This window comes from Pongo pygmaeus, chromosome 14 (assembly GCF_028885625.2).
Source record: "Pongo pygmaeus isolate AG05252 chromosome 14, NHGRI_mPonPyg2-v2.0_pri, whole genome shotgun sequence".
NCBI classification, from domain to species: Eukaryota; Metazoa; Chordata; class Mammalia; order Primates; family Hominidae; genus Pongo; species Pongo pygmaeus.
The window spans coordinates 51,128,824-51,155,937 of NC_072387.2; the positions used below are offsets into that span (position 1 = coordinate 51,128,824).

A 27,114-nucleotide genomic window follows, 5' to 3' on the forward strand; every position below is an offset into this window, starting at 1 on the left:
GAGGTCTAAGTGTTCAATTTAGAACACATGCTTTAATAACTCAGAGACCTGTCATTTGTCACAAATCTTGCCTAGAGAAGTACTCATTAGCGAATTAGGCAGAAAGAGGATGCAAAATAAAAAGGCACAGTAGTCCCTTGATATCCATGGAAGACTGGTTCCAGGACACCACAAAACCCCTCCCTGCAAATACCAAAATCCATGGATGTTCAAGTTTCTTGACATATCATGGCACAGTATTTGCATTTAACCTACACACATCCTCCTGTGTACTTGAAATTATCTCTAGATTATTTATAATACTTAATACAATGTAAATGCTATGTAACTAGTTGTGTATCATTTAGGAAATGATCACAAGAAAAAAAGTCTACAGATGTTTAGTCCAGACACAGCCATCCTTTTTTTTTTTTCAAATATTTTTGATCCTTGGTTCATTGCATCCACAGATGTGGAACCCATGGATACTGTGGGCTGACTGTATTAATAAAAAAGTGGAAACATCCTAAGTTTCATGGGTGTTTAAATTGGTCAGCAACTTCCTTCTGAAGAAGTATCAGAATTTGTGAGCAATATTAATATTTTTGTTTTCTCACTAAGGGCCACAGTTCTGAATAGAGGTTTTTAAAAAGCCCTAGCAAGGTTTCTTTAGCAATGAAACTAACATTTAACTGTATCATCAGCTTCGTGTTACATCTCTTTCCTGACGGTTGGGTGAGCCCTCCTCGGATGCTTGCTTCTGGCTACACGCCCCTTTACCCTTTTCTCTGCACCGTTTTCATCTTTATAAAGTCAGAGTTGGTGTCTATAGGCTCTCTACTGCCACATTCAAGACCTGCCTCACTCAATGTCACCTTCAAGATGCAGAAATAGGGATTTGGGAAGGGGATTCTGAAATTTTTGAAGTCTTCCAAAATACTTTGAGAAACTATATTTGGAAGCACTTTGGGGGGAGAGGTTGGACAGGAAGGGTCTTCAGAGATCATCAAATTCAACTTTCTAAATCCTAAGGAGGAAACCGAGACTCCAGGATGTGAAGTCCCTTCTCTACCAAACTGGAATGGATGCAGGAGGAATGTCTGAGGTGCAATCCTTATCCTTTAGCAAAGGTCTCCTCTGCGTCTTCCTTAGTCCATCTCTTGGACCTCCAGAAAGACAGCTGAGAATGGCAAGGGGAGTCTGGAACCACTGGAGTCGCCCCCAGCCTCCTCCTCGGAGGGCCCCCATGAAGGAAGCCCTTCAGTGACAGAGACTGAGAGAGAGGGAGGGCGAAAGGAAGGAAGGGGAGCCAGAGGTGGGAGTGGAAGAGGCAGCCTTGCCTGGGGCTGATTGGCTCCCGAGGCCAGGGCTCTCCAAGCGGTTTATAAGAGTTGGGGCTGCCGGGCGCCCTGCCCGCTCGCCCGCGCGCCCCAGGAGCCAAAGCCGGGCTCCAAGTCGGCGCCCCACGTCGAGGCTCTGCCGCAGCCTCCGGAGTTGGCCGCAGACAAGAAGGGGAGGGAGCGGGAGAAGGAGGAGAGCGCCGGAGCCAGAGGGCCGAGCGCCATGCGCCGCGCCAGCAGAGACTACACCAAGTACCTGCGTGGCTCGGAGGAGATGGGCGGCGGCCCCGGAGCCCCGCACGAGGGCCCCCTGCACGCCCAGCCGCCGCCTGCGCCGCACCAGCCCCCCGCCGCCTCCCGCTCCATGTTCGTGGCCCTCCTGGGGCTGGGGCTGGGCCAGGTCGTCTGCAGCGTCGCCCTGTTCCTCTATTTCAGAGCGCAGGTGAGTGGCCACCTTCCCAGGGGCGCGCGGCGAGGAGCGCCCATCTCCTTCCCCCGCACTTGGAAACTGAGTCTGGCCGCAGGGCTGGGCCCCCCAGAGCTTGCATATTCCGGAAGGGAAAGTGACTCTGAGAGAGGAAGTGTCGAGTTTGGGGACAACCTGGCGCGTGGCTGTCGGGCGCACCCTGCTCTCTCTCCGCGCACGCACCCCAGCTCCTCGGTGCGCCGGGGGCGGACTCCCCTGGCCGGACGATGGGTTTTAATCTTACCCCGTCCCTACGCTGGGAAACAGCACTGGCCTCTCACCTCTTCTGGTAGTGATTGCATACTTTTTCTCCCTGTCATTTCTCACTTGAAGTTAAGAATCAACTTCTGTTCACGTAGGAAAAAAGTTGAGCGCCTTCACTTGGGCATCTACCTTTCCCTTCCCGCCCACCACCCGGCGGGTTTCGGTTCCGGCGCCTGGCTGCTCTGCAGGTGTGCTGGGGCCACAGTGCTGGAGGGCTGCGCGGAGCGGGAGGTCGCGGTGCTCGTGCCCAGGTCGCCCAGTGGGTGGGCAGAATGACACGGCGCGACCAGAGAGGCGCGGGCTCGGGATGGGGGCTCTGCGGCTGTGGCGCTGTCCTGTGGGGGTGAAGGAAGAGGGACAGCCCCACGTGCCTGCTAGGGATGTGGGCGGAGGAAGGAAGCGAGGTGTGTGTGATGGCACAGTGTTACTACAGTCTAGCAAATAACCAACCTTCGAAAAGATGAGGAGTTTTTTTGCACGACGGCTAGGAACTACAGAGAGATAGTAGGACGGAAGGGGTAAATTTGTAATATTATGCTTTCTGGTGGTTTATGCTCTTGTGTTTTCTTGGAAATTGCAGTGCAGTTGGTTGGATTCATTCAAATATTCTTGTCTGGTGCTGTGAACTCTTTCTCAGAGGAAGTGGGGGGCTGACTGTGCATTTTTTTTTATGGGAAAAGAAAGTTGGGTTTGGACTACATTCGTTTTCAGATTCAAAGGTGATTACTAAACCAAACGGGATGCATCAAAACATGGCATTGCTTGGATTGTATGGTTTTTTGACATGTGCCAATGTCTCGAACTCCATTACTTTTAATCATAGGCTTTTTGTTAAGTATTCATTATCCGCTAGTTTGCATTTTCTAAAACTAGTGTGATTACCTACTTAAAGTAGAAATGCAATGAGCCACACTTCAGAAAATCTGCATTAAATATAATCTACCCATTGAGAGTTTTGTTTTTTCTAAAAAGACAACTTTTGAGTGGTTTGCTTGCAACACAGATAACAAATCTATATGAAAGTGACTAAACGTCTTTCTTTCATTGGAGTGTGTTGCAATAAGAATGGCTTACCCATTTTCTCAACCAGCATTTTGTGAATAACCCCCCATTTAGTGCTTGTGCATGGAGTGCCAGCGTTCTGCATGGCACCATCACCTGCGATGGAATGAGTTAAGAATCATTTATTCAATACACAGTGTCCACTTACTATGGGCATGGAGCCAGATAACAGAGTGGCCTAATAAAACCATTAAAATTCTTGGTCAAACAAAAGAGCAACAATCAGAAAAGGGATCAAAGATGCAGTAATTCTTCACTGTTTATCTTTTCTAACACCTTCAGGATATGGCATTTTCATTGCCATAATAGTGAAGAGAGTGTCCAATGTTGAAAGAGCAGTAGGAAATGAAGGAGTTCTAGGAACCATGAACAGCTTGGCTTGGCAGGAGCTGTGGAAATCGGTGGCATGGCTGTGTAGGAGAGTGACCTGCTGGGCTCTTGTTAGAGTTGTTCAGCTTTCCCCTAGGAATTCTCGGTGGTCCCCGTGGGCGAGGAGTCAGAGCTTTCCGTGATCTCCCATCATCCTTTAGCAGTCTTGATGCTGTATGGATAGTAGTGAAACACTCAGAACCCCTTTTCAAAGTAAACATCTGAGTTAGTAAGTCTAGCCAGAAAATATTCCTTTGGAGAAGTTAATGTCATCAGACTTCTGGGTACGGTTTTCTTAAATACCATGAAAATTCGGTTCCTTTGACTTGTGCAAAATAATTTAGCTATTGCTCTGAACCCAATTTTGTATTGCATTTTAAAAAGGCTATCTCCTTCAGTAAAGAAAAAATATTAGGAGCAATGTGTTCATATGAATATACCACTAGATCGGGATGCATTTTACTGGATATTGTGTCTACAATTGTTACCCAAAGGAGTCCTAATCATTTTGAGATACATTCTGAAATATTTACAAATAAAACTGCTTTGGTGTCTGGAATTTGTTTCAAAATAATTTCTGGTTGCTTACAGATGAAAAAAGATTTGCCATACATTGGTAATAGCTGAAGCGCTGATGCGTGCCTGGGGGTTCACTCTGTAATTCTTTCCCCTTTTGTGTGTGTTAGAGACCTTCTTTCAAAGTCTTAGCTAAGAGAATAGTCTCCATTTGACCTGCCGCTGATTTAACATTTTCACTTATATCGGCTCTTTTGGATTGGAACTTGGTACCAAATAAATCAGTGGTTTTTTGATTCCCACTAAAGTTGTGAATCAACTATCTGAGGTTTCTAAATGCATTTGAATGAGAACAAAGTATCTAGTAACATGTTTGTAGTTTACAGTTAAAAATGACGAATTAGTTTTATTGTTTTTGTTTAAAGGTGGAGAAAAGAAGGTATACAAGTCCTCAAGGAAAAGCAGTTATGAGTTTTTAAATGCATTTAAAAGAATGCCCAGAATAGTGTAAAAATTACGGTGACTATTGAAAAATTTTGTTTTCTTAAATGTTTGAATAGATAAAATTGAATCAGCCTCCTAAATGTTTGCAGATTGCATGTGCCTAGATGTAAAAAATACATATCTACTAGATCCAGTGTAGCTTGGCTTTTCCCTCACCACTCTGCCAAAGAGAAAATAGTGTGTGGCTTCTGCTATATATTTACCACATAGTATTCATACTTTGGTTTACAAAGGAAAAAAAAATAAAAACCCTTTCAAAAAGTTGCTCTGTGTGTGTGTGTGTGTGTGTGTGTGTGTCTTTAACATCCGTATAACCGTATTCAAAGCTTAGGGGTTAGCTATAAAGATAAGCTTTTCAGAAAACTCAAGATGTTTTGCCCTTTTAACTTCTTCCCTCGATCCCCCAATATGCACAAACCAACCTCCCTGGTTGTTTGTTACCCAGGACAGCAGTCACTACTGAAAATCTGATGTAGAGGTGTGCACTGCCTGTTTGAAAACACAGATAACGAAGTAGCACAAACGTCAAGCATCCTGCCTCATTTAACCCTACAAATGATTAAGTTTCAAGGAAGTTAAAAAAAATGAGACAGTGTATTTCACAGGCACATTATCTGACAAATGCATTTTAACAGTCCATTTTAAGTCAGATATTCAAGATTTACTTAATGTTTTCAGACATGTCTAAGTACAATGAATTCATTTGTTACTCAGTTTACTGTGACTTTTGGTTGAATTTCTGTGTTCCTCAATGAAGTGTAAGTTCCATGAAGACAGGGACTGCTTGCTTTGCACACCGCCTTATTCATAGCATCTAGCCCAGTGCCTCGCATGTCTAATTTACTGAAAAGTCTTTTCTAATGATTTGCAACACTACAGATATGCCCATTTCTGATTGTGATATGCAAATTATCAGATTAATGGCTAAAATAGTATCATTTTTCAATCATGCAATCCTCCAACCAGACTAATGTGTGCTAGTAGGTAGGTTGTTGGGTAGGTGATACATTCGTTCAGTCAGTTCGTGGGCATTTGCTGAGGGTCCAGCATCAGTCTGGCTCCCTCTGCAGTTCCTTCAGCTTAGAGGCCCTCATTTGCCTGTGTGTGTGGCTGGCCTTGCACCCTGAACCTCTCCTCCTCCCTTTTCTCCTAGTCTCCATTTTCAGGAAAGGAGAGCTGCAAGGGCATTGGAATGAGAAAGACATGTGGTTGTAGGTTAAAAATAAATTTCTAATGTGTGATCCTTGAATAAACAAAATAAATGAGTATATTAAAAGCAATTATGCCATGCATTCTTGATTTCTTTTGGGAAAAAACAGTGGATGGGGTTTTATACATATTTTAGCTCTAATGCTGCCTTCCAAAACAGTGGTTCTCAACTGCACATTCAAAGTATTTGGGAAGAGGTTCAATGATTGGACCCTTCCTTTAGGGATGTCGATGAAATTGGCCAGTGAGGGGTGGGGTAGGAATGAGATGGAATCTGGGTATGGGCATTTTTTTAAGAGAAAGGGGACAAAATCTTTGCATTGTACTTATTTGCATCGAATCAGTAACCATTATTAACTGTTTCAGTATCTTTGTACTAATTGATGTTACTTGTGAAACAATTTTAAAATTGGTGTCAGGGAACTTTGGAATCGTTTTAATAGTAGAAAATCTATATTTTAAAGCATGACTTCTCAAACTTTAATGTGTATAAGAATCACCTGGGACCTAGTTAAAATGCATATTCTCAGGCAGTATGCCAGGGTGAAGCCTGAAATTCTACATTTCTAGCAAGCCCTCAGTGAGCCCATGATGCTACTCATTGGACTACCCTGAGTATCGAGAATATAGGGTTCAGGTGCAGTGGTTCATGCCTATAATCCCGGCACTTTGGGAGGCCAAGGAGGGAGGATTGCTTAAGCCCAAGAGTTCAAGACAAGCCTGGGCAACACAGCGAGACCCCATCTCTACCAAGAAAAAAAAAGAAAGAAATTAGCCAATTAGCCAAGCATGATGGCCTGCACCTGTAGTCCCAGCTACATGGAAGGCTGAGGAAGGAGGATTGCTTGAGCCCAGGGATTTCAAGGCTGAAGTGAGCTATGATTATGCCACTGCGCTCCAGCTTGGGTGGGGGTGACAGAGCAAGACCCTGTCTTCAACAAAAGGAAAAGGAAAAGAAAAAGAGAAAGAAAAATAATAAAGGGGACTGCTGCTTCTCTTAGACAGCTCTTAGCTTGTCAGCAGGACTCCAGCTTAACCTAGGGTCCCCAGGCATTTCCCCACTAAGACCACATTATTCCTTTGGCTCAGCAGTTTTCTGGTGGTGCGTCAGTTCAGGCCTTCGCATGATTCTTCTTTCCTGAGGTCTAAACCCAGTGACCCTTCATATCAGTTGCCTAGACTTTTCTGGTCTTGCGGGATACACACTGGCATAAGTAAGCCTTTTTTTTTTTTTTTTTTTTTTTTGCAAAGTGTCTGATTGAAAACTTTCCTTGTATAAAAATTCACATATTATGACTTGTATTAATTATTCTAAAGAATATAGGAAAAATACAGATTGTACACAGTTTTGCTTCACGGTGGTATCTCTTCCATGATGATTATAGATAGTCCTTATATGTGCAAGGCTGGAATAATAAAATTTGTATTAGTGAGTGTACATTTGTTAAAAGGCTGTCATTTCATTTTGAGAATCTCAGATATGGATAGGCTCTTTTTAGTTTATTTCTAATGGTTGGTTAATAAACTAACACATCATTCTGATTAATTTTTAAAAGAGAGAAAGAGAGAGTTGTCATTAATTTGACTGAGCTTTGTAAACTTACGTAGCTTTTCTTTTTCGCCTAGTTTGTACCTGCTAATAAGAAAATGCAGATGAAGTACCTTGAATATTTAACAAAGAGGACAAGTTAAATTCTCATTATTAAAACAGGTGATAGCTAATTATTGCTACCCTTTACTTTGCAGTTGAAACCACCACAAAGGCTTGGAAGGAGCAGGCAGACAATTTTAAAGAGTAGTGATTAAAGATATTCTAATGCTGGACACCTATTCTTAACAGGCAATCAGCTAATTACTCAATGGGTATATTTTGGGTGGGACAATTCCTTACATTACAGGAATCTTAGCATCCCTCCAGCACACATCTGTAATATCTGTTCATGCAGCCTCCCCACCCTAATGTGATGACACCAAATATCACCTGCACCCATTCCCAAACACCCGCTCACAGGTACAACATTCCAGCTTGAGAAACACTGATGAGAGGGTCAACAAAAAAGACAGATGACACGTCTGACTTCAAGTTTTGTTTGGAGGTAAAAAGTGGATTTTTCTCTCCCTTCTTTGGCTGATTAAGGAAAAAAGGCCAGGCAAACATGGTGGTTAAAGATGATGTTGATTTCGCCTGTTTTATGTAGGTTTCATGCTTTGAATTTCAAAGTGGCCCTCATAATCCCATCTAGCATGTTGCATATAGTTGATTTAAAGACAAAAAGCTTCCTCTGTCTTCAGTGACCACATGTGATTTCCTTGGTGCCCCTCCCCTCTATGAACACTTTCATGTTGTTAGACAATTTTGACAATTTCCCCTATGAATCACACACATACACTTCTGTCATTGTTAAAAGCCCATCGCAGGACTAACTGTGCTTGTCCTGTGGATGATAGTCAGCTACTCGTTCAAATGAATTAGAAGTCAACGTTTTCACCATCTTGAGGTTCATTGTATTAACTATTAATTGTTGGGGACATAAAGACTCTTGCAAGTATGAATTTTTTGTTCTTAAGTCACACTGTATTAAATAGCAGGATGACTAGTGATAAGCACTCTAACGTCCTTACTGTTTCTTCTCCTCAGATGGATCCTAATAGAATATCAGAAGATGGCACTCACTGCATTTATAGAATTTTGAGACTCCACGAAAATGCAGATTTTCAAGACACAACTCTGGAGAGTCAAGATACAAAATTAATACCTGATTCATGTAGGAGAATTAAACAGGCCTTTCAAGGAGCTGTGCAAAAGGTAAGTCCACATTGAGGCTGATAAGTCAAGGGCCCTTGCTGACTCTACCAATACTGAAAATTAAAACTGGCTAAGTGCTGTTGACTCTGTTCTTTTTATTCTAATAATTTGTAAAAGAGCTACAGGGAATGCTTTAAAGAGATTAGCAGAATTCTTTTGAAGTTGGTAATGATTGATTATGGCAACTAGGGACGTTCATGCAAATATTCTTTTCTTTCTTTTCTTTTTTCTTTTAAAGAGGAGGGATTTAAATTCTCATTTCGAAGAAAGACTAAGGTGGCTGTGGCCTGTCTGTGAGTCAGTATGCTAGTTTGAATTCCCTGACCTAGAAACCATCCGCTCAGTTCACAGGACTTTCTGGTAGCTGTTTCCTTTCTGTTTAGCTTCGTAATGGCAGGGCCCCCTATTCCACATCTGTTGAGCCAGGGCTCTGATGAGAAGCAGTTGTAACTCTTGGTCCTTTGCTGTCATCTGTGGTGAAGTAGGCAGAGCAGGAAACAATGTGAGATGGAGATTCTGTGTCCGTGTTCTCATTTTCTGGGAGAGCTGAGTGACAAGAAAAGAGTTAGGGACAGAGAAGACCAATGACTTCTCTTACACAGACAGCCCCAGTTGGGAAACACTGTAATAACTGCCAGTTTTACTTTTCCGGACAAAGCCACCTGAGAATTCTGCAGCCCAAGAATTATTTTACTCACTGACTCTACCAAAACCCAGGTAGAACACAAACAGTGACTCCAGTGCAAAACCTGTGTGTGCATTACATACCTGCATGCGTGCATCCACTTACACATCCCAGCCTCTATCTTGCAACTCCCTGGGTCTCTGGTCATTCCAGAGTAACTCTTGAAGTTCTCAAAGCCCTTACCTCTAAATTTAATTCTAATGTAGTTTATTTTTTAAAAATCCACATATAGTAATATAATTATTTAAAAAGAGGACATGTGTCAGAGGTAGAGGTAGGAAGATGTAGATGTTTTGTAAAGCCAGCTAACAAAGATAAACGTCTGTAATACTGTCAGAGGTAGAGGAAGGGAGATGTAGCTGTTTTATAAAGCTAGCTAATGAAGGTAAACGTCTGTAACACCCTCATAGTTGAGATTTGCTGTGTTTTATCCAATCTAAGATACTAATTTTCAGCCTACTTTGTTATTTCATGCATCACTAAGAAAGAAGAAACTGTTGATTAAAAAAATTAAACATGATCATCATAGGTTCAAGTTGCGTCTTAATTCCAGAGATATCAAAATGTTAAAAATTGTGCATTATAGAATGCATGAAGTACCTATTAGTTTAATGTGTCTATAAGAAAACACATTGCTTATGAAAATTACTTTTTCTTTATAATTAGTGTGTAGGTGTTTGGCTTCATGCAGAATAGATGTATATGTTTAAATTCAGCGATCCTTAATCTTACAGTGTAATTTTTGAGCTATAGCAACAGCAATTCTGTTAATCTATTCATTTTTATTGTTCTGTTTTATATTTCATTTTCATTCATTTGCTTGTTATCCCACTTGTGAAGCTTATCTCTTAAATATTGAGTAATCTGTCTATAAACAACCTATTCACATGCACTAGGGGCAATCTGCTAGTCAAAATGGCATTTCATATTAAGGTAATTCTGGTTGGGCAAAAGATTGTGCCCTAATGTTCTGTTTAAATTGACTCTTGTTGTAACTCCTCAAAATGATGAGATAAACTTTTTATTTCATTGGTGTGCTGGTTCTTAAAAGTTACCCTTTGAGTTTCTTATGGAAGAATAAGTATGGAAAATCAGCCAAGTTAATTCTGAAAATAAACAATATTACGAACAAGGGCAGGCACGGTGGCTCACACTTGTAATCCCAGCACTTTGGGAGGCCGAGATGGGAGGATCATGTGAGTCCAGGAGTTTGAGAACATGCTGGTCAACATAGTGAGACCTCCATCTCTACAAAAAGTAGAAAAAATTAGCTGGGCATGGCAACCTGTGCCTGTAGTTCCAACTGCTCAGGAGACTGAGGTGGGAGGACTGCTTGGGCCTGGGAGGTGGACGCTGCAGTGAGCTGCGGTTGCACCAATGCACTCCAGCCTGGCAGCCTGGGTGACATAGCAAGACCCTGCAAAAAAAAAAAGGAAGGAAGGAAGGAAAAATATTATTAACATTATTTATGAGACTGCAAGAGTGGTTCAATACCAACGGGTTAAAGGAAATACATATATTATCATCTTATAGATCCTGAAAAGTGACAAAATTTTGCACTATTTCTGACATTTAAAATCCATTAGAAAACAGAACTGGATGGATTCTTGATGTTATTACGAATGTGATAACTTTTTACTTTTTTACATAAATGTAAAATTTTAAAATAACTTTTTACATTTAGTTTTAACTAAAAGTTACCTAATGATTAAACATAAGAGCATGTTTCTTAAAGTCAGGAACATGACCAAGATGCCCACTGTCCCTATGTTATTTAACATTGTTCTGAAGGTGCCAGCTAATGTAATTACACAAGAGAATGAAATAAGAAAATATATATAGAGAAAAGAGGGCAGATTTTGCATGTGATATGATTATATACTTAGGAAAATTCAAAAGAAGCTGAAATGCTACAAGCAGGATAAAATAAATCAGTTTGTAAAAATTAATAAGTAATAATCACTAGCTGTCCTTATTTCAAATAACTAGAAAACATGAGTGAAAGATTTCATTCATAATTTTTAAATGCTCTAAAAATAAACGTAACAAGAAATGTACAAGGCTTATAGGAATAAAACTAGAAACCTCTACAGAGGCATTTAAAATACGATTGGATAACGTAAAGACATAACTATGCACAGTCATCATAATTTTTGCAGTATAACTTGGGCCAAGGACAGCAGACAAATCCATGGAAGAGAACAAGCGGCTTACTGTGTGTCTCTCTGTGTGTGAATGTATGTGTGTATATAATTTAATGTAATACAGTATTACTTTAAATAAGTGAACATACTCTGAATTCTTAAAAAGCATATTGTTTATCCTTTTTTAAAAGTTATAGTAATTGCTCTTGTCCTAAGTAAAAATAAATCCCAGATTGTGAGAGTACTTGGTAGCCAATTGCTGCTCACTGGCAATAGTGTCCCTTAACACTTAGTGTGGCTTCAGTGAACTTTTCTACCACCTCCTGCCTCATCAGAACATTATCCCACTTCCTTTGAGATTTCTAAGTGACTCCTTAGGCAGTATGGAAAAGCAATTTGTATGCAAAGGTGTTAGTGAGCAATAACGGCAGAATTTTCACTATCTTAGGATCCTTTTGGAGACATGATGCCTCATTCCAAATGAGTAACACTAATAATGAGAGATTCACTACTTGGTAAACCATAAGGAGAAAGTTGGTGGTCAGGCAAGAATAATCAACTGCGCTTATTAAGGGCACATAGTCTTAATTATACTGATAGGTTATTATGACTCACAGGATGAGTAGAACTTTATTTCATCAATTTCACATTTGCTTTTGTTTTGTTATGGATCTTAGCCTTTTTGCATAGGTAATAATATCAGACACAAGTAATCCTTTTTAAAGAATTATAAATTAAAGCTGTTATACCAATGTGTGTTTGGAGGTAGAAGATGCCATTTCTTCCCCTTAGACAGGATCTTTAGGAAAGAGACAAGTCTTTATTTATACCTTATCATTAGAATCAAGCAGTGTTCATTAAGTGCATATAATGTGCTAGGCACCTTGCCATGTCTTTCCCTATACCCAAGGATTTACCCTTCTCTTACTCTATTCAGATAATTGTTTGCCAAATGTGTTATCCTTTGATGAGGGTTATCAGTTAATGTGACATTCTACACATCTTGCCAAAATAATCAGATTTCTCATTTCTCTTGCCAATGCTAAAAATAGGATGGATGCATTAGGCATTCTTAAGTTTGTACCTTAGTTTTATTTCTAACGTAGATATTGAGTGAACCCTTAAAACAAAATTACATGTGTGGCTGCAATCATTATTGGGAGATCAACTCCTCCAGTGGTAACAGATGCCAGACATAAGCACAATATCACATTATATGTGTGCGAAAAGTGGTGTTTACCCAACATGTCTTTGGTCAGACATGTAATGCTGTTTTTTTCCCCATTTTTGTTTGTGGCTGGGTTTTCTTGGCTTTCCCCACCCCCTTTAGCACAGAACTCTGAAAGCCTCTAAGTGATCCAACCCTACCAACCACAATTTATAAAGTCTATCATAACAGTCTATGACAATAAAGAAAACACCAGTACAAATATGGTGTCTGATTTATAAAGTGATTCTTGTTTCCAGTTTTGGCAGCCTCCCTGCTTCTGCCAGCCGGTGGGTGAGGAAGGAGTGAGCTCAGATTCAAATGAGGACTCCCAAAATGGCAGACAGGACACTCAGCCCATAGACCCCCTGGCCAGACTGGGTGGAAGGCCATCTGTTTATGCACTTACTATACATTCGAAGCACTTGAGCTGTGACTGCACTTGACTTTAGTGTCCTGGCTTGTTAATTTCACATTGGGTACCTGTTTGCAGATACCTTCCTGAAACTTACTTGCAAAGGTATTTGAAAGACTAATGTGCAGGAGAAAGGTCAATAAACGAATTGCACAAATCACTTTCTTCTCCAAAATGGGATGTTCAGTGCATTCAAGATGAACCCCTGGGATGTGGGAAAGAAGCATAGGGACTTTCTGTATATGTATTTTTTAATATTAGCTTTTAAAAGCTGTGCTTTAGTGAATATTTTGGAATGTACAAATATAGGGGAGTGATTTTATTTAATATTTAAATAAATAAATATGTACGTATGAGAACATGAAAAATTTTTTCCCTGATGGAGCTGCATAGTCGGCCATTTTTAAAGATCATGGAGTGAAGCTGCAAGCTCCATCAGGACAAGGGCCGCAGCCATTTCACGCACATCTGAATATATCACAATTTATTCTCAGGAATGAATGGAGAAAAGCATGAACAAATGATCAATGACTTATTGAACTCTGTAAACTAATATTTTACATCAACCAACTCATAAAGCCATTCAGAATGTTATAAGCCTTGTTCTTATTTATACGATGCTGTCTTACCAGTCCTACAATTGATAATTAGGAATATTATAGCCTGAGGCAGTAATGCTTCAGTACAATAATAACACAGGTTTATTTTTGTTAGAAGTTACCCCCGGCTGGCCCTCTCACATCAGTCACAGTTTCATCAGGCTTCTTTGCCCTGCATAGCCTGACTGCTATGTAGAGGTGGGCTTATAATGTGAACTAAAAACATGATTTTGGCTTCATATGTGAGTTAAACTTTATAAAACTCTCTAACTTCCCTCCTGAATATGAAAAGCCGATGGTATTGTGATGACTGCCGATAAGTTATCTTGTTGTCATATCCTTGACAAACCATTCCCTGGAGTTTAAGCCTTTGAGTCTCTAAAGACTTAACTGGAGAACAGGAAGTAAGACCAGGGAGCCGTAATTATTAAACAATTCATTCTTACATGAAATTCTTTTTTATTCCCTGGGGATCAGGTACCTATTTGGCCTCATCTTCAGAATTCATAATGTAGAATTCAGAATTCACAATATCCTCTAATATTAAGATTAATGTATCCAGAGATTTGTAGCACTTTGATCCTCAATGAAATATTTGCTGTTATTTGATATAGTCTGAGCTGGGTAACAAAGAGACCCATCCATTCAGTGAACTAAGAAACTTTTTCCCTCTCACATAACAATCCAGACATGAGTCATCCAGGACCAGCAGGGATGCTCCTCTGTCCTCAACATGAACCTTCCATCTCTGTTTCCAAGTTGGCTTCTCCATTTGCTATTATTTCTAGATAGGGGAAGGGTAAAAGAAAACTGAAGACAGTACCTGGGACTGGAGACATTACCTCTAGTAGCATCATATCGGCTGGAAGTTACTCATAAACCACATCTTGCTGCAAGGGAGGCTGGACAAGGTAGTGTCTAACTGAGCAGCCATTTGTCCACAAAGCTTGAGGAAGGGAGTTGCCTATAACTAATAGGCAAAACGGAGTGGAAGGAGATGAGGGGACAATGAGCAGTCTCTGACATTCACTAAATCCCATTTAGGTAGGAAGGAGGACTCACCATATATGAGCAAGAGTTAACTCTGAGAATACATAAGTCTATTAAAAATTTTAATGGTCAAGATTGTATTTTCAAAAGGTTAAAATACTTTGGGATTATTTAGATTGCAAGAGAGAGTGAGAGAAATTTGAAAGTAGATTCAACAGCATTCATCTTTTTGAGGAAGTTTCAAAGGTCTGTTTAGAGATTGCATCTGTGATTGTTGAATAAACCTTGATTATCACCTGCATGGCTTTTGCTAGGTTTTGTAGATTTAAAAGAGCATTAATTAAAAACTGAAAGTTCATCAGATTAAGTGATTGTGTCTTCTACATATGGGAAACAGATCCCCTTGGATTGCAATCTCCATTATTATAAGGAGCTCATTCCTATTTTTAAACTAATGTAAATAAGAAATCAATTGAAATTTAAATAGATTGTAACTGCTTGTGAAATTGTAATCATTGAAGTTGTTATATGCCACTATTTCTCATTTGCCTATTAGTTAAAAAAAGGAGAGGAGGGATTAAACCCCATTCATTGCCTCTTTGCCTTTGTATACAAGAGTATGTGTCCGAAGAAAGTTTCTCATAAACCCACAAGGGTACTTGGGTTTTGGAGCACTCATGTTCCCAAGTCAAGATGTTAGTCATGTAGTGGTTTTCCAATAGGATTTCATCTCTGTTTGCCATAATAGTTTTGGAAACTGCAATTCAACCCCAATCACATTTAGCATTTATAAAAGCTGTCTTTATGGGAAAGCTGAAGTAAGACCCACAGAGTTTTCCTACAAAACCAAGGCCATCTATTGCCTTTAGCTCAACAATAAGTTATTGGCTTGTACTCAATTTCAGGGGAGACCCAGGGAAGAAGGTAGGAAGCAGGAGGGTTTGCAAGAGGAAAATAACCAGTGAGTTATGTCAGAGGTGGGCTTTTCTTTGTGCTACAAGTACCCCAGGATGGAAGAAAAGATATTCTGCATGACATCTTTAAAGAAAACAGAGAGCTGGAAGGACATGCTTGAAAGAGGAGCCTTCATTATGTGGCCTGGGATCTTGGGCTAACCTTCCAGAAGTGGATGAAACTGAGGGTCCTTGGTTGGAGAGCATGACAGCAAGAGATAGATTGGATTGTTCTACCAGCAGTGGCAGGAGAGATACAGCCTGTGTAATTGAAGAGCGGGATGTGCCTTAGAGCAGTGTTTCCAAACCTGCTGGATCTTAAGACTCAGTTGGGGCCCTTGTTTTAAAAAGAGAAGAGAAAAGTCCTCCAGATCTATCAGTGGGGACTCTGATTTGGCAGTTCAGGGGTGGACTTTGTGATTTCTTCAAAGCATCCTAGGAAGAGGTGAGAGCCACTGGTGGACAGGGAAGCCATGGTGAATGAAATGACTATATTTGAGAAGGAGGGTGAAGCCTGTGTGGTATGAAAGAGGTGGGTCCCAGAAATTGTCAAGAGCTGTCTGTTTCTCAGATGACCAGACAACAAATGCTCGCTCAAACTTTTGGAAGTTCAGGGTGTGGGGAAGTTCCATTCTCACTTAGCTTCTGCATCACTAGGCTGCTACTCCTGTCCTCAGTCTTTGCCCTTCAAGAACACTAGGTGGTGGTGGCGGTGGCAGTGGTGGTACCAGTAAAAATAATCATCATAATGATAAACCCTAAAGCTCGTATTCACCAAAAAGTTTGAAAGCACTCAGAACTCTTCTCTTCAGTGCCTGTGGCTGCTTCTCATTTGATCTAGTTTTTCATGGTGAATGACAGTACCATTATCTCCACCACTCCAAACTGGAAGTCAGAAGATGGTCTTATCCTTTTACTCACCCACTCTTCAAGTCTCCCCCATCCTGTGAATTTTACTGCCTTACAAAACCTTCAAGTATTGTCTCTACTCTGCTCACAGTGGTGGTCACATGAACAGAGGTCATCATCCTCTCTTGCCTGCATCCTTGCATCTGGCCACCCCCTCCTGGTCTCACTGCCACTGGCCCATCCTTTCCATAGCTGAGGGACTTCGAAAATGCACATCTGAACAGGTCATTTCTTTTCCTGCTTAAAGCATCCTTCAGTAGATCGCTGTGGTTGTCAGGATGAAGTCTGAGCTGCTGAACATGTAACAAAAAGTCCTCTGTATTCTGGAAAGCCTCGTTCCAGCCCCTGCCTCTTCAGGCCATTACCTTGAATGCTCCATGTCATTGCCTCCATCGCAACTTGTACTCCACGGCCTCAGCACACTATGGTGCTGAACTCTCCTGACCTGGCCATACCCTTTCGCCTGTCTGCCTCTCTGCTGTAATCAGCAAGTACAGAGAGGGCAAAGGGCATGTCTGTCCTGCGAACAGTGTCCTCAGAAACCCACAGGACGCCTGACTCCTAGCCTCCATCAGTGAACTTTGTTGAATGGATGAATGAATGAATGAATGAATGAATGATAAGTCTTTGTGCATAGTCCTTTGTATGCCACTCTATGCCCTTCTTTGTGTAGTCGGTTTTCTAATTGTCTTTTAAAATGCAACTCAGGCATTACTTCCTGGAGGAGGAGCCCCGGATGCCAGCCCACCCACCTGTGGGGTTAGGTGCCCCTCCTGGGCCCACACGGGGCTTCTTATAACAGTAACCACACGGACCTGGGGTGAACTGGCTCACTTGAATGTGAGCTTCCCAGGGACAGGGTCTGTGGGATGTTTCCTTTCTACATTTCCAGCCTCAGTGGCAAGCACATAGTTGGTGCTCAGTGAAAGTTTAAAGAACAAGTTTAATGAACACGCGAGTGACCTGTGCCCTATGTGCACTTGGTGTGCTCAGGTGGCGAGTTGTTTAATATTGCCAGAAGCTGGCCAGCCATGTGATGAATCCATAGGATTCTTAAGGGGCTGGAGGTCACTCGCAAGCTCAGTGTTTCCTGCTTCTTTGAGAGGAGAGCTCTTTTCCTCTTTGGAGCGTGAACAGATTAGGGACCTTGGGGTTGGGGGTGCTCCTTCACTGGTAGCCTTGGCCCTTTTCTTCCTGGCCTCATGGATCTAAAGCAGCTGGCCTGGTACCTCTGACCCCCTTTGCGTCTCATGCTTAGGGAGAAGTCTGTGAGAGCAAAGTCTTTTCCAGAAGAGATGAGCCTTTGTCAATGTAGAAAGCACTGCCAATGGAAGGTGGCATTATTTTTCAAGTGGCAGAGGAAAACAGAGACATGGTAAATAGCACAATTAGCCCAAGAAGCCACACTGCAGTTACTCTGCCAAACTTTTAGATGACACTTTTTAAACGAGTAGTATAGTATAAGACATTTGAAAATTGGGCTCTTTATGAAGACTAATATTGCTGTCATAAGACTACTTTATGAAAACCCAAGGGGAGCTTTATCTGTAGCAGAAGCTTTCTCATTTAAACCATGAAGGTTAAACAATAAAAACTAATTTTCTATTCCCAGCATACCCATCGCATTCCCAGGAAAAGCATCAGTCTGCTTTATGAAAACAAGGACACGCTATTCTTTAGCTCTTTGGTAGGTAGAGGACATGAGCTGTTTGCAAAAACGAGCCTCTTCCAATTAGCAGACTTCTTTTGGAAGAAATGATCTACCAGTGACTGTATCTGGGGTTTGGGGAGGAGGCCAACTCACATCTTGGTAAAGTTTTTCACTGAGAATTTTCATAGATGGGCATGGGATGGTGGCCACTGATTCAGTAGGAGCTGGAGCAATTAGGAGGCTGAGTGCAGTGGTAGTGGTGGTGCGGCGTGTGTAGAATTCATGTTGAAAAGAGTTTGGCTTTGGGAGAATTTGATTAGTCAGTACTTTTATATTAAAAATAAAGAATTATAGGGATCAGAATGTAAAGTTACAAATTTAAGGTGAGGATGGCTTTTACCTTCAGGATGAGTGGGGTCTATACCCTACCTGCCTTCTCTCCTCCTGTCTGCCTGCTGGGCCACTGGACCCCTCACCCACCTCATGATTTTTCCCCTCTCCTCTGGGGAGGGTGAAGACCTGCCCTCTCACCTCCCCCAGTGCTCCTGTCCTCTCTCTTCCTAGTGTCTTATAGGGCTCTGCTGTAAGGAACCTAGGCTGAGAAAGGCAATCCACTATGATGTTTTGTAACATGTATTTAGGCAGCAGAGAACTCAATGAATCCTGCTCTTTAAGTTCTTCGCTTTGGGTGTTTTTGCACTATGGGCTCTTCATAAGGAACCGGGGGTCACCATCTCCATCCAGGTGCGTATTTGTGTTCCCCCAGATCCTGTGGATTGCAAGGTCAGTGTGAGCTTTAGGGGAGGGAGGAAAGCGAGAGGCTGGGGCAGCAATACTAAAGCCTATCTCATTAGCTATTACACAACACCCGGTGGCCACTCTTTCTGTGCCTTGTTAGCCAAGAATGCCATGGAAATAAGAGCATTGCAATTAAGGATGAGCTGAAACACTGGCTAAGGCATCTTTCCAAGGGAGCAGTGTGTGCAAAAGTCTGCATGTACAGGAGGGCGGGGTTCTTGCAGGTGGAAGTAACAGTAATTTCATGTGGCTGGAACCTATGGCATCCCAGAGCATCCTTCCAGGTGATGAGATTTGGGGGTACAGGGGAAGAATATTAGGGGATTTCGGAGTGGTAACCAGACTAAGTGAAAAATTAATGTTTTTCTCTATACTCTCATAGCCTGTCTGACACCAAATATGTGGCGTTTGCCCTCACACAAAGCAGTTCTCCAACTCTTCAGACACTAATTGGGTGTTCTGCAATTCAATTATGGCACTAACTATTGGGAGGTAACACAGCCCCGACAGGTTAAAGGCTCAGCCCCACAAGACTGTCCCACTTCAGATGCCATTCACAAGTGCCAGGTTGTTTCCTGTATTTCTGACCAACCAGCTACAAATCGGGGCTTCCCATGACCTCCTACTCAGGTTTGGTAATATTCTTGAATGGCTCACAGAACTCAGGAAAGCACTTGACTTACTATGACCAGCTTATTATAAAGGATACAATCAGGATCCACCCAATGGAAGAGATGCTTAGGGCCACGTATGGGGATGGGGAGGGTCTTGGAGCTTCCATGCCTCTCAGGGCATGCCACTCCCTCAGCACTTGGACATGTTCATCTGCTAGGAAGGCAGTGGTACCCTGGCTCAAGCCCACTGTTGAGAGTTTTTGTGGAGGCTTCATTACATAGACATAGTTTATGAAATCATTGGCCATTGGTGGTTGATGTCAACCGGGAGGTCAGAAAGTCAAGGGGTGTGATATGGTTTGGCTCTGTGTCTCCACCCAAATTTTACCTCCAATTGTAATTCCCATAATCCCCAGTGTCAAGGGTGGGACCAGGTAGAGGTAATTGGATCATGGGGGGTGGTTCCCCCATGCTGTTTTCATGGTAGTGAGTCTCATGAGATCTGATGGTTTTATAAGCATCTGGCATTTCCCCTGCTTGCACTTACTCCGTCCTGCCACCCTATGATGAAGGTGTCTGTTTCTCCTTTGCCTTCCACCATGATTGTAGGTTTCCTGAGGCTTCCCCAGCCATGCAGAACTATGAGTCAATTAAACCTCTTTCCTTTATAAATTACCCAGTCTTGGCCAATTCTTTATAGCAGTGTGAAAACAGACTAATACAGGCTGGGACTGAAAGGTCCAATCTTCTAATCACATGACTGGTCCCCCTGGAAACCAGACCCCATTCTCCAAGGGTCACATCATTAGCATAAACTCAGGTAAGGTTGGAAGGGGCTGATTATGAATAACAAAGGATGCTTCTATGATGCCTGTCATGCAGGAAATTCCAAAGGCTTTAGGAGCTCGGTGCCAGGAACCTGGGATGAAGACGAATTGCATATTTCTTATTATATTACAATATTACACAGGCCCAGTTATGCAGGGCCTTCTAAGCCCTGGTAAGGAACGTGGACTTGTACCTGAAGTCTGGAAGCAGCCCCCGGAGGATTTTAAGAAGGGACATGTAGTTCAGGATGCACTCTAACCGCAGTGGATCACTTTGAGGAGGGCAGGAGACAGGAAGAGGAGGTAGGAAGCTATTATGGTAGTCCTAATGAGAAATGATGTAAACTTGAAGGAAGGCAGTGGTACCCAGGTTGCAGAGGAGGGAATGGATTTCCCAGCTATTTACAAGGTGGAAATCTGCAGAACTTCTCTGCAGGAATTGGAAACTGGCTATTCATTTTCAGAAATAACCCATGTGTGGCATTCATGTGCTAACTTGGCTGATGAATGCACTATTCTTGTAACTAGGTTGGAGAAGAATTACATGAAGGGTATCATTAAGATGTTAAAATGAATACATTACATATGTTAACAAGTGTATGAACCCTGTATTGTATCTGGCAAACGGGGTGTTAAATCCTTGTTCAACCAGCCAGATGTCTCTGCAGCTGCTGCTGGTGTTGCAGAGGGAGGCAGCCACCTGAGACCCCAGCTATGAGCTGGTGCCAGTGATTTCCAAAGCATCTGGCTGTACAAATTCCTTCTTCTGTGCTCTGATTGACAGGTACCACATGGATCACACAATTCACATCACAATGCACAGGTGAGATTTTCAGTCTGATAAGCCCAGACTCCAGCAACTTGACCTTTTCAGAATATCTTTGCAGCTGAGAATGTTCTCAGTTGGAGCTGAAATCTATTTATATTATTATTATTATTAATTTATTTTTTTTTGAGATGGAGTCTCACTCTGTTGCCCAGGCTAGAGTGCAGTGGTGTGATCTCAGCTCACTGCAACCTCTGCCTGCTAGGCTCAAGCGATCTCGTGCCTCAGCCTCCGGAGTACTTGGGATTACTGGCGCCTGCCACCATGCCCAGCTAATTTTAAAAATATTTTTAGTAGAGACGAGGTTTTGCTGTATTGGCCAGGCTGGTCTCGAACTCCTGGCCTGAGGTTGATCCACTTGCCTCAGCCTCCCAAAGTGCTCGGATTACAGGTGTGAGCCGCTGCGCCAGGCCTATTTATATTATTTTGTAAGTTGAAAAAAAAACAAAAACACTGTAGTCAAATGATGTTAAAAACAATTTAATAACATTCTCTCCTGAATTGGAATGTTATCAAAGTCTTGTTTGGGGCAGTTACTCAGCTGAATTTACAAAGAGGGGCATATCCTTTGCTGTAAATGTTTAAATTGCCTGGAGCAAAATTCCCATAACTACTTAAAGGAGTTGAAAATGCTCATAAGTGTTTATATTTATTCTTACACAGTACCATCTCTCCTAAGTTTATTGAGATTGAACCAACTCTGAGACATCTCCCTCCTCCTTAAGTTTGGCAAATATCCTAAAACGTTTGAAAAGATGTTTAAAAGATCTGAAGGAAGCTGGTCTCAATGGACCAGAGACAAAGTCTGCACAGCCAGGCTCCTGGGAATTGCACTTCTTGGATGTTGAGTTCAGGAGAGGCACTACTAGAGACCACAGTTACACAATCACATTGATCTTTTGTGTACTTTGTTTCCTGGAGAAGAAATTGTGTAATCCCAGCATTTTTTAATGAGTTAAATAGAAGTTGAAATTAAAAAAAAAAATCACATTGGTTGTTTTCCTATCTGTTTAAATGTACTCTGACAGCAAAGATGAAAAGTTAATGCAGTCTAAATAGAAAAATACCACAATGAGAAGATTTTAAAAAAATATTGTGAAATGTCCTCATCTCTATTGTTTTTAGACATTGGGGTTTCAAATCTGGAAAGGCTGACTGCGGCGGTGTCCCAGGCTTGTCAATGTTGGACAGCGTCCACTAGGTGGCAGTATGTCAGAAGGTTTCTTTTATCCTTGAATGGGCAGAGATTTCTTTGGTTGCTCTCTGGTAGTTCGGTTTCCTTTCTTTGTCTTGTTTTGAAGGGTTAAATGAAGCTATCATAATTTACTTATCTAAAATTGCTCTTATCTAAAAATGCATGAATTCATTGCAAGGCCTACTTGTTACAGTGTGACCATAAATGAGTTTATTCATTCATGTGAATTTTCTTGGTAACTTATTATTAATGATCCTAGCATGTAACAGATGATGAATATGCTGTATCCTGAGAAGGTAGATCACAAATCCTCCTGGGAAGCTGGACATGGGTTCTCATTAGCCAAGAGAAGAACATAGGGGTGACTTTGCCCAGCTTCCTCAGCCTGGTAACTGTTTCTGGCTTCTGCTCCAGGCAGTTTGCTGAGAGGTTTGTTGAAGTTACCTGCACTTCTCTGCACAAATCTACAGGCATTCTGATGGCGTAGGTAACATGTGGTTGTGTTGGATGTTTATTCAGAGTGTTAACTAACTGGTTTTTGTTAATTTACAGCTGGCTTAAAATAAGATAAAACATACATACATTTTTTAAAAGATCTCTTTCATGTGAATAATTTGTTCAGAAGAAAGGAGTCGGGATATTCTTTTGTAGTGTTTTCCCAAAATTAGATTATCGGAACTTTCTGAATTCAAAGAAACCGGCAGTGCCGTCTGAATGATAAGATTTTGGAATAAAGAACTATAGAAATTTTAAAACACTCTAATTAATCTGACAGATGTAGAGGACTAATGTGGATGAAAAGAAATGTAAATGCAAAGCTTAGAAAATAAATGGAATTGTCAATTGGGGTGAAGTTTCGGTTCGTCTTCAGAAGGACTCCTATAATCCTGAAAATGAAAAATATTAGGGGGCTATCAAAAGGTCTGTGCTTGGCATGTGTATAGCAAGGTCTCTGATCTTTGAGAAGATGGCAACATGAAATGGCTCTGGCTCTGTGGAGTGGACTCAATAGGGTCATGTTTGGAGATGCAATGTCCCTTATCTATGTCCTGCAGGTCTTAGTCTTGGGGGTTCATCAGCCAAGCCATAAACATGGGTTGCCCAGTTCTCAGCCAGTCGTTTTCTGAAGCCCCTGGGAATTCTGAGATCATATTTTCTGATGTCCCGGCTCCTTTTTCTCAGATCCCAGGATCCCCAGCAGCCAGATGCCAGTCAAGGTGAGCCACCTTTTCAGAGTTACTACTTCAGGGAGGGAGTCACGCTAAGGATTCCTGGGTGGGCTAGTGGTATTTTGTCCCAGCTTTCAGGAGTGTATTTTATGATGATGGCTTGTAAAAGAATATGGGCATACAGATCCAGAGACCAAAGTTCAAGTCTCAGCTTTAGTAGGTGAAGCCTTATTCTCTCTCTGCCTCCATTTCCCAGTCTGAAAAATGAGGTTAGTAGTAGTTATAGTTTTCCAGGCTCTGATTCTAATAAAAATCAAATATGGTAACAGGGAAAATACTTTGCTGTCTACAAATGTAAGAGGTTATTAAATTTTCAATACGTGGAATATATATGCAAGTCATGAGACTACAGTAAACCCCTAACTAAGTTGAGATGTCACCAAACAACTATTCATGGGAACACTTAATTGGTAACAATGCTTCTCAATACCCGCTACATATTCTTATCATCTGGGAGCATCTTTAAAAAACTACCCAGTCACTATCAGACTAATTGGGTTCGTTATCCTGGCTGAGGTTGGGGTCAGGGTATGGGTATCTTCTAAACTGCCTAGGTGGCTCTGCTGCGCAGCCAGGTCCCTCACTGGAATGCATCAAGTACTGCCTACAAAACTTCAGTTACAATCTCAAGGCCAGAAGACACCGTAAAAGTGTAGTCTTAGAAGAATGTTATTTTTATGATTGATATCTGTGCACATAAATAATAATGGTTTTAGAGCTCAAAAAGCTGGGGTGCAGATACAGATATTGGGAATACTTTCTTTGTACCTTGAGGTTATAGACACGTCATGTGCTCTCTTTTTGACTCTGAAACTTACCTATAAGGTTTCTGAGGGGAATTGCAATCCTTCGACACCCAAAAGTTATAAAATGAGAGCAGCATTACCTCATGGGTCTCTAGCTAGAGTTTTAATTCATCCTGGGTCATGAAGCCTTTTGTTCTTTTTTTTTTTTTTTTTAAAGCAGACATTGAAAGTGCATCTGAGAGGTGCTGCTGGTTACTGGAGTTCCTTGAAACAAAATAGGTCTGTAGCAACTCTGACCTAGAAGTTTCTGATTAAATGGGAAAGAAAAGTTCATTCCCAGGTAGAAGAAGACAAACTTTCCCTGTCCCTTGAATCAGTGGCTTGAGTCTGCTGCCTCTTTGGCCTGGGTCTCAAGCTCCCAGAAAATCTCCAGTCTGTGCCTCTGTGAATCTTTTAGGATGTAAAAAAGATTGTCATTCTCAGATGAGGTCCCAGGCCAGCAACACCAGCTCACTGGTGCTGAATGCAAATTCTCAGGCTCCACCCCATATCTACTGGATCAGAAATTCTGGGGCTGGTCCCAGCAGCCTGTTTTAACACGCCCTCCAGGAGGTGGTGGTGCAATGCATACATGCTCAAGTTTGAGGACCACTGACCTAGGACAAAGGCACTTTTCTTGTTTTTCTTTTTCTTTCTTTTCTTTTTTTTTTTAGACTGGGTCTTGCTCTGTCACCCAGGCTGGAGTGCAGTGGCACATCACAGCTCACTTCAGCCTCTACCTCCTGGGCTCAAACAATCCTCCTGCCTCAGCCTCCTGAGGAGCACAGGTGGATGTCGCCACACCCAGCTAATTTTAAAAAATTAATTTTTATAGAGATGAAGTCTCCCTATGTTGCCCAAGCTGGTCTCAAACTCCTAGGCTCAAGTGATCCTCCCGCCTTGACCTCTCAAAGCACTAGGATTTACAAGCATGAGCCATCATGCCTAGCCTGGCTTTCTTGATTATAGATGTGTTTGTATAGAAAATCACAAAACAGGTGTTTGTAGGTATATGCCAGGCTTAGTTCTGCTTCCTTCTCCCCTTCCCCATCTCTCCTCTGATGGAAAGGCAGATCAGAGCTAGAGGGAAAATGAGGGGTAGCGTTCAATCTCAGCATTACTCTGTCACAAGGTTCCTCTTACAATCTTTTAAGAGCCAGTAATCAAGTAAAGATATACTGTGTATATATAACCATATAAAGATATACACAATGTTTAGAGATACACTGTGTATCCAGCTTTGCTGGCACCAAAGTTAAGAGATGAACAGAGGAAGCTCTATTCCCTAAGGCCACCCATCCACCTGCCTGACAAGAACTGGGTAGAAAGAAGAAACTGCTATCAAGGCATGTCCCTGTTACATGTCAGACCCCTCCACACACTTCCACACTTCCACAGCACTTGCACCTGCTGCAGCAAGAAAAATGCCCGAAAGCCAACTAAACAAGCAGTAGCATTTGAAGGATAAGGGGCCCAATGGCTAGGAAACTGCTGATGTGAGAAAGACAGCACAATTATACTCACATTTGCAGCAGATAGTAAAGCGCCATGAGCAGCTTAATAATGAAATTTTCCTATAGCCTTAAGGGAGAAAATAAAAACTTACAGAAAGAAAGAAAGAAAAAAAAAGATACACTGTGTATCTATAAGTCTGTTGTGAAGGCAGGGGAGACAAAACCAGGAAATTCCAGAAATTAGGCACCATTGAGAACCCGGAGGTCTTGAGGAAATCTTGGAAGACTGGAGGTCGACATGAGTGGGGAAGAAAACGAGGCCTGGTAAGGGCCACTCAACCCAAAAGGGGCTACCATGTGCCTAAATACCTGCCCTGCACACTGTGCTCCCAGAGCTGTGCAGTGTAGTGCCCTGGGTCTAGGCAACAGCAGAAAGTGGCTTTGGGTGAGTCCTAGGGTTCCTTTCTAAGAGTCAGCCACACTGTGACTAGAACTTCAGAACAGGTCAGTGAAGACAGCTGTGCGTCTCCTCCAACGGTCATTAAAAACAATGTAGATTATTATCTCTCCTTCAGGAGTTTGGAAGCAGAAAGAAGAATAAATGTTATCTCCAGAATCCTTCCAGCTAATAACAGTTGAAATTATGTTATTGCCTCTATCTACCTATCTATCCATCTGTCTATCTATTTATCTATCTATCATCTGTCTATCTATCTATCTATCTATCTATCTATCTATCTATCTATCTATCATCTATCTATCTATCTCAAAGCCCTCCTGTCTAGACACTTAAAGAACTTAAGCTGCATGGCCTATCTTTCAAACATTGTGGGGAGAATGGTTAGCATGAATAGTTATTCCAGTAACAGGGGAAATTAGGAATCTCTCTGGAGTGGCTTTTTTCAGTATCCTTATAATAGATATCTCTTTTGTTTTTTGTTTTTGTTTTTGTTTTGAGATGGAGTCTCACTCTGTCACCCAGGCTGGATTACAGTGGTGTGATCTCAGCTCACTACAACCTCCCCCGCAACCTCCAGGTTCAAGCGATTCCCCTGCCTCAGCCTCTTGAGTAGCTGGGATTATAGGCACCCACAACCACACCTGGCTAATCTTTGTATTTTTAGTAGACATGGGGTTCCACCGTGTTGGCCCAGCTGATCTCGAACCCCTGACCTCAAGTGATCCGCTCGTGCCAGCCTCTCAAAGTGCTGGGACGATGGGTATATAATAGACATCTAAATTTACCAGGCACTCTGCTAAGTGCCTACACACATTATGTCCTTTAGTCTTCACAGGCACCCTATGATGGGGTGCTGTT

At 41.9% G+C, this 27,114-nt stretch overlaps 1 protein-coding gene across 5 annotated transcripts in view; it reads left to right on the top strand.

Moving 5' to 3' along the window:
* Nucleotides 1-27,114, top strand: part of TNFSF11 (TNF superfamily member 11) — a 203,374-nt gene that overhangs the window by 168,269 nt on the left and 7,991 nt on the right. For 2 of the 5 annotated variants that reach the window (XM_054446647.2, XM_054446648.2), the window contains one exon: nt 8,348-8,515. In XM_054446647.2, the coding sequence (XP_054302622.1) occupies nt 8,348-8,515 (168 nt within the window). Of the gene's footprint in view, nt 1-1,333; nt 1,762-2,551; nt 2,568-7,770; nt 7,806-8,347; nt 8,516-27,114 lie in introns of those variants that run through there. The other 3 variants (XM_054446645.2, XM_054446649.2, XM_054446650.2) reach the window with 3 other exon arrangements.